This window comes from Artibeus jamaicensis, unplaced genomic scaffold (genome assembly GCF_021234435.1).
Source record: "Artibeus jamaicensis isolate MK-2021 breed Jamaican fruit bat unplaced genomic scaffold, CSHL_Jam_final scaffold_1689, whole genome shotgun sequence".
NCBI lineage: Eukaryota > Metazoa > Chordata > Mammalia > Chiroptera > Phyllostomidae > Artibeus > Artibeus jamaicensis.
This window is the reverse complement of record NW_026522029.1, coordinates 2,757,429-2,773,991: the sequence shown is the minus strand read 5'-3', so window position 1 is coordinate 2,773,991 and position 16,563 is coordinate 2,757,429. Positions and strand designations below refer to the sequence as shown.

Below are 16,563 nucleotides of genomic sequence, written 5' to 3'. Positions count from 1 at the left end.
ATACAGTGTTTTCACTAAATCTGTCTTGGGTTCCAGTTAGAAATTTCTGAGTGTATAAATTTATACTTAGCTCTAAAAATTCAGGTGTGTATAGTGAAATAATCTTCAACCACCTTTCAAGTCTTCGCCTTTAGATTAATAAAGAGTAAATATTGATTTAAGTCCTTAGATTTGGAAAGAACAGTGGAAGCACACTTCTCTTTTATTGTTCGTTTTTCATTGTTATCTGTTTGTTGGTTTTTTAATATTGGCTTTATTGAGCTATAGTTAACATACCTTAAAAGGCACCCATTTACAGAATACAGCTCAATGGTTTTGGTGTATTTATGGAGTTGTATCTGGTTCCAGAACTTACTCATCACTCTGAAAAGAACCTCCGTGCCCATTAACCATCCCTCCCCTCTCCCTGCCCCCAGCCCCTGACAACCCCTGACTTTTCTGTCTCTGTGGATCTGCCTTTCCTGGACACTTCATCTGCAGTGAATCATGTATGTGGACTTCCATTTTGGGGCACTTTCACACAATCTTTTTAAGCTTCATCGATGTTCTCATGTATCAGTACTTCCTCCCCTTGTATAGGTAGATAATATTCCATTGCACGGATACATCACATCTTGCTTATCATTTACCCATTGGCGGGCATTTAAGTTGTGTCTTCTTCGGACAATGCTGACATAAACTAGCCCTCAAGCTTTGTGTAGACACAGGTTTTCACTTCTTGGGAGTGATCCTGGGTCACATGGTAACTGGGCCGAACTCTTTGACAAACTGCCAAACTGTTTTCCAAAGCAGCTGCATTCCCACCAGCAAAGTATGAAACTCGAATTTCTCCATAGCATAGTGGGTGTGAAGTGGTATTTCACTGTCGTTTTAACTTGTGTTTTCCTAATGACCGTTGGCATTGAGCATCGTTTCATGTAGTTATTGGTTGTAACTCTGGAGAAATATCTATTCAAATCATTTGCCCATTTTTAAATTGTTATTTTTGTTGTTGACCAGTAGAGTTTTTCTTACTCTAGATACACGTGTCTTAGCAGACTACTCTGTGGGTAATCTTTTCACTTTCTTAATGGCATCCCTTGAAGCACTCAGGTTTTTAATTTTGACAAAATCTAATTTATTTTTTTAAGATTTTATTGATTAATGTTTAGAGAGAGGGGAAGTGAAGGAGAAAAACATCAATGTGTGATGCCTCTCACACGCCCCCTACTGGGGACCTGGCCCACAACCCAGGCATGTGCCCTGACTAGGAATTGAACTGGTGACCCTTCAGTTTGCAGTCCAGTGCTCAGTACACTGAGCCACATCCACTAGGGCCCAATTTACTTTTTGAGTTAATTCTTTTGTGTGTGGTATGAAGAAGGGATTCAGCTTTATTCTTTTGCATGTGAATACCCAGCTGTCCTAGCACCATTTGTTGATCTGTCTGTTCTTTCTCCCATTGACTTGACTTGGCACTCTTGTCAGAAATGAGGTAACCATAACTGGAAGGGTTTATTTCTGGACTCTCGGTTCTCACATTGATTTATATGTCTGTTTCTATGCTAGTAACGCATTGTTTGATTACTGTAGCTTTGTGGTAGGTGTTTTTAAAAATCGAGAGAGAGAGAGGATTGGGGGAGAGAAAGAGAGAGAGACATCAATTTGTTGTTCCACTTATTTATGCATTCTTTGGTTGATTCTTGTCTGTGCCCTGACCAGGGATCAAACCCTCAACCTTGGCATATTGGGATGATGCTGTAACCAACCAAACTACCTGGCCAGGGCCCATGAGTATTGCAACTAAGTGTAAGCCTTCCGACTTTGTTCTTTTTTGAGTTGCTTTGGCAATTCTGGGTCTCTTTCGTTTCCACATGTAGTTTAGGACAGCTGAGACTTTGGTGGGGTTTGCACTAAATCTGTAGGTCAGTTTGAAGGGTATTGACATTGAACACTGTTGTCTTCCTTTCCGTATGGAAGGTCTTCCCAAGTATCTGGGTCTTTCATTTCTGTCTGTGGTGGTTTGTGGTTTTCAGTGTATCGATCTCAAACTTCTTTCTTTAAATGTATCCTAAATACGTTCTGATACTCTTGTAAATGGAATTGTGTTCTTAATTTCCTTTTCAGTCTATTTGTCTCGTCTATAGAAACACAATGAAGTTTTGTATATTTTTCTTGTATTCTACAACCTTGCTGAACTTATTTTAATAGTCTTTTAGCTGATTCCTTTAAAGATTTTATTTATTTATCTTTAGAGGGGAAGGGAAGGAGAGAGAGGAGAAGTATCAATGTATGGTAGCCTCTCATGCATCCCCTGATGGGAACTGGCCTGCAACCCAGGCATGTGCCCTGACTGGGAATTGAACTGAGATTCTTTGGTTCACAGGTCCACACTCAATCCACTGAGCTACACCAGCCGGGGCTATTTTTTTCTTTTTATTTAAATTATTATTTTTTTTATTTGAGAGAGAAAAAGGAAGGGAGAGAAACACTGATTTGTTGTTCCACTTATTTGTGCATTCATAGGTTGATTCTTGTGTGTGCCCTGTAAATAAAGATAGTTTTACTTCTTCCTCTCCAAATTGCATACCTACTGTTTCTTTTTCTTGCCTGGTTTCCCTGGCTAGAGCCTCTAGTACAGTGTTGAATAGTGGTGACTCGAATGGACATCTTTGTCTTGTCCCTGATCTTGTGTGTATGTGTGGGGTCGGGGGGCTCAGTCTTTCACCATCAAGTGTCAGGGAAGCTCTGCGTGCCCCGTAGCTGCCCTGTTTTCAGTTGCGGAAGTTTTCTTTCATCTCCGGTTTGCTGAGTATTTTAATCAGAAAGAGGAGTTGGTTGTTTTCAAACGCTTTTCCGGTGCCCGTGAAGATTCAGATGATTCTGTGTTTTCTCTCTTTTATTCATGTATCTGCTTCATTGTCTGTAGCCATTTATTCCATCTTATGTTTCTTATTTAAAATCTCTTTAAAAACTGTTATGAGGAAGAGGGGAGACATAAAATCTTTTGTATCTCTGGGTAAGGAATGGATATTGAATATATTTTTCAATTCTTTAAGGGTCAGCATAACAGGAAAAAAAAATCGCTGTAGCTTCCAGGGTGAATAGACAGCCTAAGGTTTTTATTTAACTCCCTGAAGTCGTCATGGCCAGTTCACAGTTGAAGAGGTGCCATCATCAGAACCAGCAGCTGGCACAGTGCCGCAACCCCGAGTAGCTCCCAGCAAACACCGACTTGATACCAAAGAGCCATCACTTCTTGGACATCAATAGCACATGGTCAGACACACACAGCAGAGAGGTCCTCCCTGGTGGTCCCCTTCCCGTCCTGGGCCCCAGGGCTTTTGCCTCTCGGTGGGAGGACAATGTGAAAGGTTCTGGTCTGTTAAAAGAATAAAAATAAAGTTTTTCTCCTTAATAGAGAAATGGGAAAATACAGTAAAGTAGAAAGAAGGAGAAGAGGATCAGCAATACACTTAATTTGAAGTCTCTGTCTGCCTAGACTTTTTCTCCTGTATGTTGTCTCCATAACTTTGAGATCAGACTGTATATACAGTTTTATGACCTGCTTTCCCGCCATTTAACATGATGAGATAAACATTTTCCATGTTATAACAAATTCTAGATAAACACCAACTGGAATGACTGAACCTACTAGAATTTGGTTAGCCGTCACGCTATTGGTGGACACCCAGATGGTCTGCAGTTTGGGCTTTTACAGAAATATTGCTGGTAACAGCCTTCTTTTATGGGCCGGAGTTGGAAGATGGTTTGTGTCAATGTTTGTATTTAAAAGCCAAGTGGTGCGTGTGCGCTCTGCAGACTTGCAATCTGGGGACCCCTAGTGACTCTGGGCGTTCACTTAAATTCTCTGTGCCTTAGTCTGTCATTTTGAAGCTGACCAGACAAATCCCTACACAAAAACAACATTACCACAGAAATTGGCCATAATGAAAATATTTCTAAGCCTGGGATAATGACCCACGTTAGCAGTGAGTGGGTTTCACGGCAGGAAACCAGCCGCGTGCGGAGTTCACGATGAAGGCCTTTTCCCCGTCCTCGTCTGCACGGTGGGCCGCGGCACAAACGCTCCGCTGTCCCCGCAGCCCGGGCCAGCGGGAAAACGGGGACTGCAGCTCGTGACCTGCAAGGTGTTTGGGGTTTTCTTTGGTAACGTAAAGAAAAGAAAGGGAAATTTGTCCAAATTAGGTAAACCTCCCCTTGCTGGTTCAAATTAAGGAAATAAAAACCTAAATCCATTATGAGAATCTCTTTATGCTTTGTTGTATTGCATTCTCCTAGAAGGGGCCTGGATACTTGAAGAAAGCCCCCTGATATAGCTCTGTCTTATTACTGTGAAACGTGGTCCCCACTGCTCACCTGGACCCACGGGTGGCCAGGTGTGCCACGCAATCCCCCAGGCATAACCTCCGAGCCAGCTCCGAGCAACCGGCTCCGTCCTTGCCTGCCTTGCCGCCGTGAGCAGAGCACGTGCAGGGCGGGAAGGACCTGCGGCACCTGGCTGAGAGCCGCTCCCTGAGAGATGCGGTGCCCAGCAGCGGGTAACGTTTCCTTGCCTTCTGTGCTCTCCTCCCTTCCCTTTTCCTGGGACGGCTGTTCAGTTCTGTCCTCCACCCCTCGAGTTAAGTTCCCTCCTCGTTAATCTGGACTCGGCCAAAGCAGCCCCGAGCTGTCTAACCTCCCTAGGTTTCCACGTTCTCCAACCGCCCTTCATCTTGCACTCAGCAAAACAGATGACCCAGGGACTTGGTGTTAGGAAAGCAGTCTGACCAAGTCGCCCTGCAGGTCACACAGGAAGGAAAACTGGCCTTTTTCCATTCTTTGCCTGATTGGACTGCAGACATGACCTTTTACTCTCTCATCGTTATTTATTTTTTTTAGATGTTAAAAAAAAGAAAGGGACTGTTTTATTTCTGGTAATCTGATTTAAAAGGTGGTAACACTGATATTCTTAGCTTATAATGAGTTTCGCAATCACTGCCCAGGGCCATCTGTCTTTGCTTCCCAGGAATCTCAACAGAAATCCCATAGTGTTGGTATTCTAGAAACTTCTTTGGGTTTGCCTGTCCCTAGGTATTATGAATCAGGATGAGGTAAACACTGGGCTGTTTAGGATTAGGCTGGCTTAAAGCTTCGGAATTCGGTCCCCATGAGCCATGAAGCCGTTCAAAATCAAGTGTAGCCCCCAGCCCCCGCCTGCCTGAGAAGGGAACAGGAGCCACAGATACTTCTCTTGATCATGTGCTCAGGCTTCACCCTTTTTGTTTTGTTGCTCACGCATGTGCTCATTGCCTTGCAGCTGGAAAGCTCAGAGGCAGCACTTCTGCCTTGTGCTGGGAAATGGTACAGTGAGGCGTGGGGCAGGCTGGCCTCCGGCCTGTGGAGGAAGCAGAGGGCCCTTTTCTAAAAGCGCACTGGGGAGCAAGGGAGTGGTCTCAGGAGGGTGGGCAGTTTGGTTTTTTTTTTAAAGGCATATCCACACCGCCCGCCTCCCCCAGCAGGTCGGCGCCTTGCCCAGGACACGTGCTGGCAGTGGTGTCATCGTTGGCGTGTGCGTCTCCTTCCTGGACTTCAGCCTCTTAGCCCGGTGCCCTGTCCCCAGCGCCCTGTCCCCAGCGCCAGCACAGTGAGGCTGCTCACTCCACCAGGGCCCAGAGTGTCCCCGATTCAGTCCCCATCCCTCTCGTCTCCAAGCCGCTAGGCCTGGAGTGAACTTCGGGGAACCAGAGACAACCCCGCTCCGCCTGGGGTGGGAGGCTGGGTGGTCTTCACGGGACAGTGCGCTGTCATCAGGGAAGCTGTAAAGGAAGAGCCCAAAGCAGAATGATTCTTTTTTTTTTTTTAAGATTTTATTCGTTTATCTTTAGAGGGGAAGGGAAGGAGAGAGGGAGAGAAACATCAATGTGTGGTTGCCTCTTGTGTGTCCCCCACTGGGAGCTGGCCTGCAACCCAGGCATGTGTCCTGACTGTGAATTGAACTGCGATCCCTTAGTTCGCAGGCCCGCACTCAATCCACGGAAGCAAAGTAATTCTTTAGGAAGCATTCTGTTCTGGTTGTAATCTTATAATGGGGCACATTTGGGTGTGCCTGGGCTTGGCCTGTCTCCGGGGAGGAGAAGCAGCCTTAGCACACCTTTAATTTTGCGTTTCTAGTTGTGTTCCAAGGCAAGGGAGACTCACTTAGAGAATGGGACTTGACAGTGTGAGAGAGAATGATGAGGGTTGCTTTCTTCCAGGTCCTGTGTTCAATGCCTCTGTGTACTCCGACACTCCGTCCGTCATCCGGGGAGACCTGATCAAACTGTTCTGCATCGTCACTGTCGAAGGCGCAGCCCTGGATCCAGGTACTTCTCCTCCCCCCACCCCCCTGTGGCTTTTTGTAAGTGTTTCTGGCACCATCCTGCTGTGTTTCGCAGGTGTGCAAGTCAGGGGCTGGGTTGTCTGTTTATCCCCAAACCGCTTGACTCAGGACTTTGTTCTCAGTAGGTGTTCAATAAGTATCTGTTGAGTGGATGCATCTGTCTGTTAGATGGATTGGAAACGCATCCCGATATTTAATCTGGTTGTCAAGGTGATCAGTGGGCTGCTTCGAGGGCTGATGCAGGCAGGTTTGAGATCGAGCAGCCGCCCAGGCTCCTCACCTTGGTCTTTCATTCACTTAACCGCTCCGATATTTATTGAGCTCCTCTGTGCACGGGTGCTGTTTGAGACGCTGGGGGTGGAGGAGCAGGCAAAACATTCAAAGTTCTGCCCTCATGGCACTCGCAACGCAGTTAAGGAGACAGACAAGAAAGAAATCCCCGTATCATACCAGAGAGTGATTGATGCCATGAAGAAATACCTAAAAGAACAGACAAGTAGGAAGTGACCGAGGGTTGCTAGTGTAGATTAAATTCTTAGAAAACCTTTGTAAGTTTTTCGTTGCAGAAAATATTGGCATTGCTAGCAGGATGCCAAAGACTTGTGGACCGTTAGTCTTACACCCTTTCTGCTTGGCCCCGCTTTGTGACAGGCGACGTCCCTCTCTCACTTTTCTTTAAAGGAACGTCAAATGCAAATGCACTTAGATGTCTATGTTGCCGGGCAGAACCATACCCACCTCTGCCTTCTGAAGAGCTCACAAAGCAGCTTACTCACTGCCTGGGGGCCGCCGTCCCCTCTGCATGCTTTGACCTTGGGCATCTTTGCGCCACCCACCCCATCATAAGCAGAGCCATGGCCTCTCCCGGGCCACTTTTGTACCTTAAAAAGGCCAGATCTGCACAAATGGATGCTAGAAGCAGGTGTTCATTCTGTATCAAAGGCAGGTTGTAAGCGAAGGGAGGGTGGCCCGCAGTGAAACCAGCGTGAACACCATGGGGGGACTGGGCAGAGGTGGTGTTAAGGAGCAGAGGCCCAGGCGGCCGCCCCTCGAGGTCCGGCCCCTCCGGGACCACAGGTTGAAGGTGCAGGTAGCAGTCAGTTCAGAGTTGGCGAGTAGTTTCTGTAAAGGACCCAGGTGGGCAGTGCTTTCAGCCCCGTGGGCCAGGTGGTCGGTGCAGCGACTACTCACCTGTGGTGTGTGAAAGCAGAGTCGTGCAGATGGGGGCACAGCTGCGACCCCGGGCAACTGCGCAGAACAGGCGGTGGGCCGGATTTGCCATAGTTGGTGGCCCCTGGACTAGTTGATTGATGCCAGAATTGTCTCTTAGGAAACCCAAACATGGCTGCACTTTAGAGACAGGAAAAGGAAGAGTTTGTAGAAAATGTAAGAAAAGGAGACAGAAACCGTCCCAAAAGACAGAGGTGGTTAGCGCCGTAGTGGGGGGGGGAGGGGGATGAGGAGCCGAGGTGCCGAGTGCGTCAGTGGGCAGTGCCTTCACTGCAAACATCGTGGGCACACTCACACACACCTGGGTGGTCGGTGTGCTGCTGGCGTTGTGCGTGCTGCACTTCTGTGTAGCTGGCAGCCCGGTGGGTGTGTTCACACAGCATCACCACACACGCATGAGTAACGCATGTGATGGGACTGTGACGTCACTATGTGATGGGAGGTTTTCAGCTCCATCATAACCTTATGGGACCCCCTCTGTGCGTGGCCGTCACACTGCAGGTGACTGTGTCCTGCCGAGGACCCGAGGACTGAGATGCACAGGAGACTTTACAAGTGGAAACGAAGGTGAAAGTAGCAAACGATGCCGGGGGAAGGGGAGGGCAATAGTTTCCAAAAGCTGGGATGAGACAATGCCGTTTTTACCCTTCAAGCTTATTTATGATAGATGCAAAAATAAATCATTTGAGTGTTCTTCTCAGTAAATGAATGGGTCACTACTGGCACCCTTAATCTAACGAGTCTTTTCCTCCAGGGTAATTGCAGGAGCGATAGGTAGCTGTTATCATGCGGCTCACACTTTTCCAGAATGTTGCCCCTTGGACTGTGTGGATGGAGGATTCTGAATAATTAAACACAAGTTGCAATTTAGTTTTTCCTCATGCATCCTACGGGCTGTGAAGGAATTCTCTTTTCGGAAAGGACAGGTTTCATAAGTGGGCCAAATGCCAAGCCACACCTGTGCCAGGGTGGGGGGGTGGGCAGGGGCAGGTGGTGGCCATTGAGGGGTGACTTGTCGGGTCAGGTTTTCTAGAAGCAAAACCTGAGACAAGCATGCGAGTGATTAATTGAAGGTGTGCTCTCAGGAGAAAACCATGAGGGGGTGAGGGAGTTAGCACAGAGCAGGAGAGAAGCCAGGCTAAGACTCGAATTCAAAAGAAGTCCAGCTCCCTGTGCGAGCTCTGGAGAGGGGGTGGCACCGCAGAGTATGACCTGCTCGAGGGAAGGGAAAGGCTGGGCTCTTATGTCCCCTTGTCAGTCATTGTCCGCAGGCTGCATGGCTGGGATGGGAGGAGTTCCTTAGCCTCCAGGAGGGAGCTCCTGTCAGCTAACACCAGCTCTCTGGAGGACAGTTGAGGTGTGAGCGTAAGCAGCCAACACCTGCAGCAGCGGGGGGCTCGGTGCACCAGCTGGTGGGACGGGGCCCAGGGGCCGCTGTTCCAGGTGGTAATGCCCCTCCTGTCAGCAGCCGCTATTTGTAGAGCTGTACGTCGAACTGTGGAGATGAAGATGTTGTTTGTGGCAACCCACTTTTATTGCACACTTACTACGTTCCAGGTGCTGTTCTAAGCATTTTATAAAGATAACTATCTTAACCATAGTGATGTTGTTATTTTCATCTTACAGGTGTGGAAACTAAGTCACTGTGAATTTCGGTGACTCACCCAGGTCATGTGGCTAATGAGTGCCAGTGCTGGGAGTGCAGCCTGCTGAGCCTGGCCCTGCTGCCTGGCCACCGCTGCACTGGAAGGCACAGCAGGACTGGGCTCAGAGTCTGGGCACAAGTCACAGGGACTCGGTGTGACTTTTTGCTGTCAGTCACCCCCAGCACCCGCAGGTGACAGCAGCTCTGAGCTAGACTTCTCCTGTAGGACAGTGCTGCAGGTGTCCCCCAGCTGTGGCACCGTGAGGGTGTGAGGACGGGGACAGCACTCCCTCTGCCCCCCCGGGAGCCGGGCTTCCTGGCGAGAGACGACCTGCACTGTGGGAGCAATCGGATTGTTTGCTCAGGTGCCACAGTGGCTGATGGGCAGTAAAAGAAAGTATTTTGAAGCTGAGAGTAGAGAGCCATCACCCTGGTGGCAGAGCTAAGGTTTTCCAAGGCCCTCAGCATTTTTAGAATGAGTTGAAAAGGAACAATCGTGTGGATAGTTTTGTAGTAATTCCTGCAGGCATCTGAGTATTGCAATTCATTTGCCCTATCATGTGCTTTTTGAGGTTACAATGTGTGTTTTCACTACACGGGTGTTACTTTGTTTAACCAAAATTGTGCTATTTCACCTTTGCATAGAAAGCCTTGTCACGCGAATTTAAGATCAAACAGCGTTGGCGGCGTTGGTGGCCTTGCAGGCCTTTCGTGCCTGCTGGGGAGTCTCAGGCCGGACACGCTTGAAACCAGTTGGTACCAATCGAAAGAAGAGGTCGGGCCCGTGGTGGATGCCCTCCCTCCACAGTCTTTGAGAATTACCACTTGTGCCAAAGTCTTCTTTCTCTAATGCCCGTATTAATTTATGTGAGGCTGTTAGAACCTTAATTTCGCAGCACACTTTACGATTCAGCAGCATTACTCTCCGGGACTGTTAAACTGTGTTCAATTTTCTCAGCTTGACATTTTTTCCTATAGTTCTGAACGTATGCACTTCTGCAGGGGTTTTGGGGGGGGGAACCACAGCGAACAGTAAAATCAGAACTGTTTACGACTCGAATTTCTGTACGATTCACTTGACGAACCTTTTGTTCCTTAGGACTTTTGTGTCCTTACCATCTTGGGTGCTTCTGCCCAAAATGCTCAAGGACCCTGCTTTCTTTGGGAGATGGTGTGTGACGTCACCACATGCTGGCTTTACATCTGTGCTCTTTGTAGGAGACAGTTGGGGTCTCACTCCTCTTTCTGTGCTCCTTAGGCTGAGTGGTGGCAGCAATGAGGTTACGGGGGTGGGGGACCCTGGGGCTGGGCTCCCTGGGTGAAGACACATGCTGCGCCACCTGCTGGCTGTGTGACCTTACAGGTCTTTGGTCCTGCACAGGGTGTGAACGTGCCCTCACCACAGGGTTGGCCCTCGGTGGGGCCTGGGCAGGCAGAGCAGCACAGGCCCGTGTGTTTGCTGCATGTGGTGTTTCTGCCCATCGCACTGACCCCAGGGTGTTGGCTTGGTGATCCGTAGATGACATGGCCTTCGATGTGTCCTGGTTTGCGGTGCACTCCTTCGGCCTGGACAAGGCTCCCGTCCTCCTGTCTTCCCTGGACCGGAAGGGCATTGTGAGCACGGCCCACAGGGACCGGAAGAGCGACCTCAGCCTGGAGCGTGTGAGCGTGCTGGAGTTCCTGCTGCGGGTGCACGGCGCCGAGGACCAGGACTTCGGCAACTACTACTGTTCCGTGACCCCCTGGGTGAGGTCACCCACGGGGTCCTGGCAGAAGGAGGCAGAGATCTACTCCAAGCCCGTCTTTCTAACTGTGAAGATGGATGGTAAGAGCGACGTGCAAATAACGCTCGGGACTGCAGCTGACAGAAGCCAGGTCTCCCGACCTGAGGAATGTGCCTGAACTTGGCCTGGCTTCCTCCGGGCCTGGCTGAGGCTGAAACCAGAAAGGGCACAGGCAGCCCTTGCTGTTGGCCCAGCTCTGGTATCAGATGCTGGGAGCACCACTTGAAAAATGGTTTTTAAGCCAAATCTTTTCCCACTGGAAAGATTTGATGCTTTCTATAGATTCTATACAAACTCACTGTGCCGGGTGGAGGCAGAGAACAGAGTTGAGAGGGCAGGTTCAGGGCTCCGGGCGAGGTGGCGAATGGGTTCCTGCGACTTTGTCTTCTGGATTCAGCTTCTTAGAAAAGGGAGGCTCTTCCTGATGTCACCAGCGTGGAGTCCTAGGGTGGGAGTCAGTGGGGGGGATGCTCCCAGGCTTTCTGGTCCCCACGGACCACCAGGGCAGCCTAAGGAGGTGGTCGGAGGGCCCCTCCCCACCCTGTTCCCTGAGCATTCCAGAGTGGGGACAGTGACAGTGGTTCCTTGATTAATGAGAAACGTCTCCTCTGCAAAAAGTTTCAGAGCTGACATTAATTGAAGACAACTCTGTGGAGCGAATTAAAGTCCAGGTGCCTCTGAGCATCAGGAGACGCTTCGTGTTTGTTGCCCTGTGATGTTGTCACTCGGGGGCGACTGGAAGGGGCCTCACCCCTTCCGCAGATGACTCAGCCCTTCGGATCCTTACTCCCCCTCTCACGGAGCGGGGTGACAGCCTCTCCTCCGGCGGCTGTGCCAGCACAGCCATGTGACATGTGAGGCCCCTCCTGCAGCGCCAGCGTCCACCCAGGGAGAGTGGGCACTTCTGGGGAGGGCGCCCAGGGGCAGGGGCGGGGGGCCTGAGCAGTGCCTGTGTGTTTCTGACTCCAGCTCCGTATTTGCATCTTAGAAATTCTTTCCTTGAAGTGGCTCCATGTGAAACCCCGGTTTACCAAACAAGTGATTATTCGCTGTGCCCAGTGATTTACTGGTGCTACTGGAAATAGCCCCCAGTGCGCTTCAGTCATTTGATGCCTACAGTGGGTTTACATGTCGTTTTGTGGGTTTTTTTAAGGAGGCAGCTGCTCCAGAGCGTGCAGTGCCCTTATACTGACTTTTAAAAATCAGTCTCTTGCCAAAACCCTAAAAAGCAAGTTGACATTCAAAGACATTGCGAAATCACTTTTCTGTTTTCTCCCCGCTCCACCCTGCCCCCCCCCTCCCCAGAACTGGGGGGAGAGACGTTTGTTCACTTCTGGACAAACAGGGCTGAGCTGCTTCTATCAAAACTGCTGTGCTAGGCGCTGGAGACAGGGCCGGGGAGGTCTGATCGCTTGGCGGGGTGGCAGAGGGAGAGGAGACAGTGGTCTCACCTGCAGCCTCCACCCTGGTGCTGCTAACCGGCCTCCCTTTGCTCTCCCCCCCCAGTGCTGAACGCCTTCAAGTACCCGCTGCTGATCGGTGTCGGCCTGTCCACCGTCGTCGGGCTCCTGTCCTGCCTCATCGGGTACTGCAGCTCCCACTGGTGTTGCAAGAAGGAGGTCCAGGAGACCAGGCGTGAGCGCCGCCGACTCATGTCCATGGAGATGGACTAGGCTGGCACGGGCCGAGGCAACGACAGGGACCGCCTAGGAGCGATTTGGGCGAGCAGAGGACGGTGGTACTCGAACGCGACGTGTGTTACACTAAAACCCAGTCCTCTCTAATCTCAGGTGGGACGCGGCGCTCTCCCCTCTGCATGTCAAGTTCGGAGCGCGGACACGTTTACCAGCACACAGCTTCTCTTCCCACGGCACTTTCTGAGGACAATCGAGTGTGTCTTTCCCAACCGCGGCTTTTTGATGGTTAACCTCTGTCTAATTTTTTTCTCCTACTGGTTTATAGATCTCTGACGTGTGTGTGTTGATAGCTCTTGTCCTGAGAGATGGTGGTGAGGACAGGGTGATGACGTTGGGAGTTCTTTGTCCTGGGTGAGAGCCGGCCTCGGGGCCGGAGGCAGGTGTCGGGGGACGGCTGGGCGCCCCACTCTGCGCTGGCCCGAGGCAGCACGGACCTGTGCCGGAGGTGAAATCGCAGCTTTCACTGCCCCGCCCCACCCCCGTTTTCAGGGGTCTAGACCACATTTGAAATCTAAACTTGCAGCACGTAACTTCCTGTCGAGCCCAAATGCGTATTTTGGTTTTGCTTCTCTGCCCCTTTCCATTTCTTTGCTCTTTGCGTTACACGAGCGTGCGGAACGGCAGCCCTGGAACCGAGAACGTGGCTCTCCACCGAGCACCTTACCCTGCCACCTTAGCCTTAAGAATGAATATGAAGAAAACGACACAGCCACCTCCGTCCAGGGCAGTAAGGAGGTCTGCAAGAAAGAGGAAGTTGGGGACATGGGAAGGCACAGACACTCGGAGAGTGAGGAGGTCCCTGGGCCGCAAGGCGCCCCGGGGAGAGTGGAAGGCGCATCCTGAGAGCTGGGCTTCTGCACCTTGAGCCGGGAGGGTCCGTGGTGCCAGGGGCGTGTCAGGCAGAAGGAGCCACCTCCATTCCCCAATCCTGCCCTTTGCAGGAGGCAAAGGCCTGGGACACCAAGGGACGTCCGGGGGACCCACAGAAACCCCACGTCCTTCACGGGCTGTGCGGCCCCCTTAACATGAAGGACACCTGCTGCTGGTGAGACTGGCTGAGTCACGGAGTCAGAATTGCCTGGGGGAGCCGTACGTTTTCTCTGACCTTCTCAGTCTTTCAGGTCTTTGTCAGATCCCCAGCAAGGGCTCAGTGAGAAAGGGCAGGCTGTGTAGGCTTCGCTTTCCTATTAGGAACGTGAAGGAAACCCAGCAATTTACTGCCATGTGAACAGCCTACAAAGTATCTCTGGGAGCAGTCTGTTTGGCCCGACTGCTCAGACCAGGAGGACAACGGACCGGAGAGATCGTCCACTCCCTGGAGTGTCCGGCACCCGATGCAGCGCTGGCCTCTCTGAGGCTGCCAGGTGACTCGTGCCCTACTTTGCACTCCTCTGTGCTGCTATCGTGAAGGATCTAACACTCCTCTGTCTTCTGAAGAGGAAAACAAGACGCGTTTGTTTTGAGCAATAAAATAATACAAAATGATGGCCATTCATGTACAGCTCTTTGTCGCAGTGGGCTGGACGAGCCAGACACCCCCCAACCCCGCTCACCCACCTCCCCCACTCTGCTGCCCACGATCCCTTCTGCACTTGTCACTGAGCCCCCCCAAGAGGCAGATTCCCACTCAGTGTTTTCTTTTTGTTTTGCCCACCGAGTGGACCACTGGTGGGACAGGAGCGAGATTCTGCACTGATGGTAGCAGCCCAGACGAATTCCAGGCACAAGTGAAACCCGGGAAGACAGGCAGCAGGTGCGCCCCAGCAGAGCAGGAGTGGCTGGGGGGAGCTGGAGGCCTTGGTAGGTCTAGAGCCAGAGTTTTCCATGTACTGTTACCTAACTCCTCCTTCAGAGGAGGGCGGGTCACAGGTGATCCTACAAACCGGAACTAGAGAGAGCACACAAACACATGTGCCGTGTTGGGGCGGCCAGTGCCCTCCTGGAGCCCCGGCAGTTACTGCACCGACTAGAAGACGCAGGATTTTGTAGCACAGGCCTTTCGTGGTAGGAGGAAAGGGTGCTTAGCTTGGGATGTGCCCAGGTGGCCCCAGGTGTATGTGAAACCACGAATGGGTCACAGCAGACACAGTAGTAGTAACTGTACCTTATCCTTTCAAACTGCTATTGCAGTTCAAGGCTGGGGATGTGAAAACATGGACCGCAACCCCACCCTCTGCCCATCGGGCCGGCCAAACTGCCAGTCGCCTGGACGTTAGCCAAAGGGGAAAATCCCAGGGGGTTGTACCAAGGACCTCGTTCCTTCCAGGGACTTAGACTTGCCAGGGCGTGCGTCCTTTCAGAAGTACGAGCTCCACTCTCCCGCTGTACCGGATAGAGCCCTGCCTAGTGGGTGCTGTGCTGGGAGAGGCTCCACCGGAAGCGCCGGGCGGATGGAGGGAGGACCCAGTCAGGATTCACACGGAGGACGTTGTACTTCTCAACAACAACCTTACACAATGTTACGGTTTTTCCCTACTCATAAAAGTACCCCCAGAAAGAGCCTAATCTGTGTTCAGATAGGAGCCTCAAAATTCCTTTCAATTGTTTACTTTATAATGTTTACATACACTTTACACCTAAAAGAAAAAAAGAAAAAAAAATGCAAACTCTGACTTTTTATCAACTTTTCAGATTTTTCACGGGACAGTGGAACTTTGACTCACCAACTGGATTTCAATCTTACTCTAGAAATGTATTTATTTGTGTCTTTCCCCCCTTCCCCTCCATGTGGCTTTCCTGAGACCCCAGTGAAAGAGGCCCCTCCTGCGCAGACCCTTGTCCATTCCCCCTCTCCCCAACCCGTGGCTCTTGCTTCTTGCTTTGCAGATGGCCTGCAGCCATGAACTTGTCACTGGCATCTGTGAGCCAAAGACCGAGCCTTTGTGGCAGGAATAATAAGCAATACTACACAACTTGCTACTTTCAGAAAACTTTTTTTTAGCTTCACCGATGACAACAGAGGAAGAAGGGAACTGGGATTTGGGTAAGTTCTCTTCCACTGTTTGACCAGATTCTCAGTGATACATATTGGGTGCAGATCACTAGGAGAAAAAAGTTGACTTTTTCTTTTGTAGCGGGGCACATAGGATCTGCCGAATTTTATGTAGACAAAGGAAGGGTCTTGTGTATTTTTGTCCATATCCAATGTTATATGAACTAATTGTATTGTTTTATACTGTGACCACAAATATTATGCAATGCACCATTTGTTTTTTATTTCATTAAAGGAAGTTTAATTTAAATTGACATTGTGTGAGGAACATGATATTGGCCTCGATCGCCTTTTATCTCCTCTGCATGAGGGATTATGACTAAATTCCAGTTGCCACTTTAGCACCTTCTGGTCTCGTTGAACCTAGGTTAGCATTGTAGATTTTTACTAAAGATGGAAGAAGAAGTGGGTTTCCCAAGGTCAGGGCTGAGATTCCCACCAATCAGAAAGGCGAGGGCCAGACCTGATGGAAGGAGGGTCTCTTGGTCTTTCAGTGAAGTCTCATGACCTTAGAGGTCTCCGCCTGCCAGGAAAGAGAAGCTTGCGGCTGTTCCTCTCTGCAGATCAGGAAACTAACACCAAAGCTCTGTGACCACAGTGTGGCTTTTCTGACTCATGACCCAGTCTGGAGCCAAACCAGCCCAGAAGGTACTGGCCCCTTGGGGTGCTCTTCCCCCGGCTGCTGGCTTCAGGGACCTGGACAGGAGGGAGCCCGCGGAGCCCCACCCTCCTGCTGGCACCCGTCCCCCCCCCATGCACTTTCCTGGGGGCCTCGTTTGTGTTCTGGGCAGGGGACACCTCAGGTCGTGAGGTCTGAGTCCTGGTTGCTACCCTTGCTTGAGGTTGGGCCCCAT

At 50.5% G+C, this 16,563-nt stretch overlaps 1 protein-coding gene across 1 annotated transcript in view; it reads left to right on the top strand.

The window, feature by feature from the left end:
• The window catches only part of PTGFRN (prostaglandin F2 receptor inhibitor), a 73,490-nt gene extending 57,537 nt beyond the window's left edge, over positions 1-15,953 (top strand). The window contains exons 7-9 of the mRNA XM_037135104.2: positions 6,237-6,344; positions 10,756-11,061; positions 12,527-15,953. Of these exons, the coding sequence (XP_036990999.2) occupies positions 6,237-6,344; positions 10,756-11,061; positions 12,527-12,693 (581 nt within the window). The 3' untranslated portion in view covers positions 12,694-15,953. The remainder of the gene's footprint in view (positions 1-6,236; positions 6,345-10,755; positions 11,062-12,526) is intronic.
• Positions 15,954-16,563: the final 610 nt, after the last annotated feature.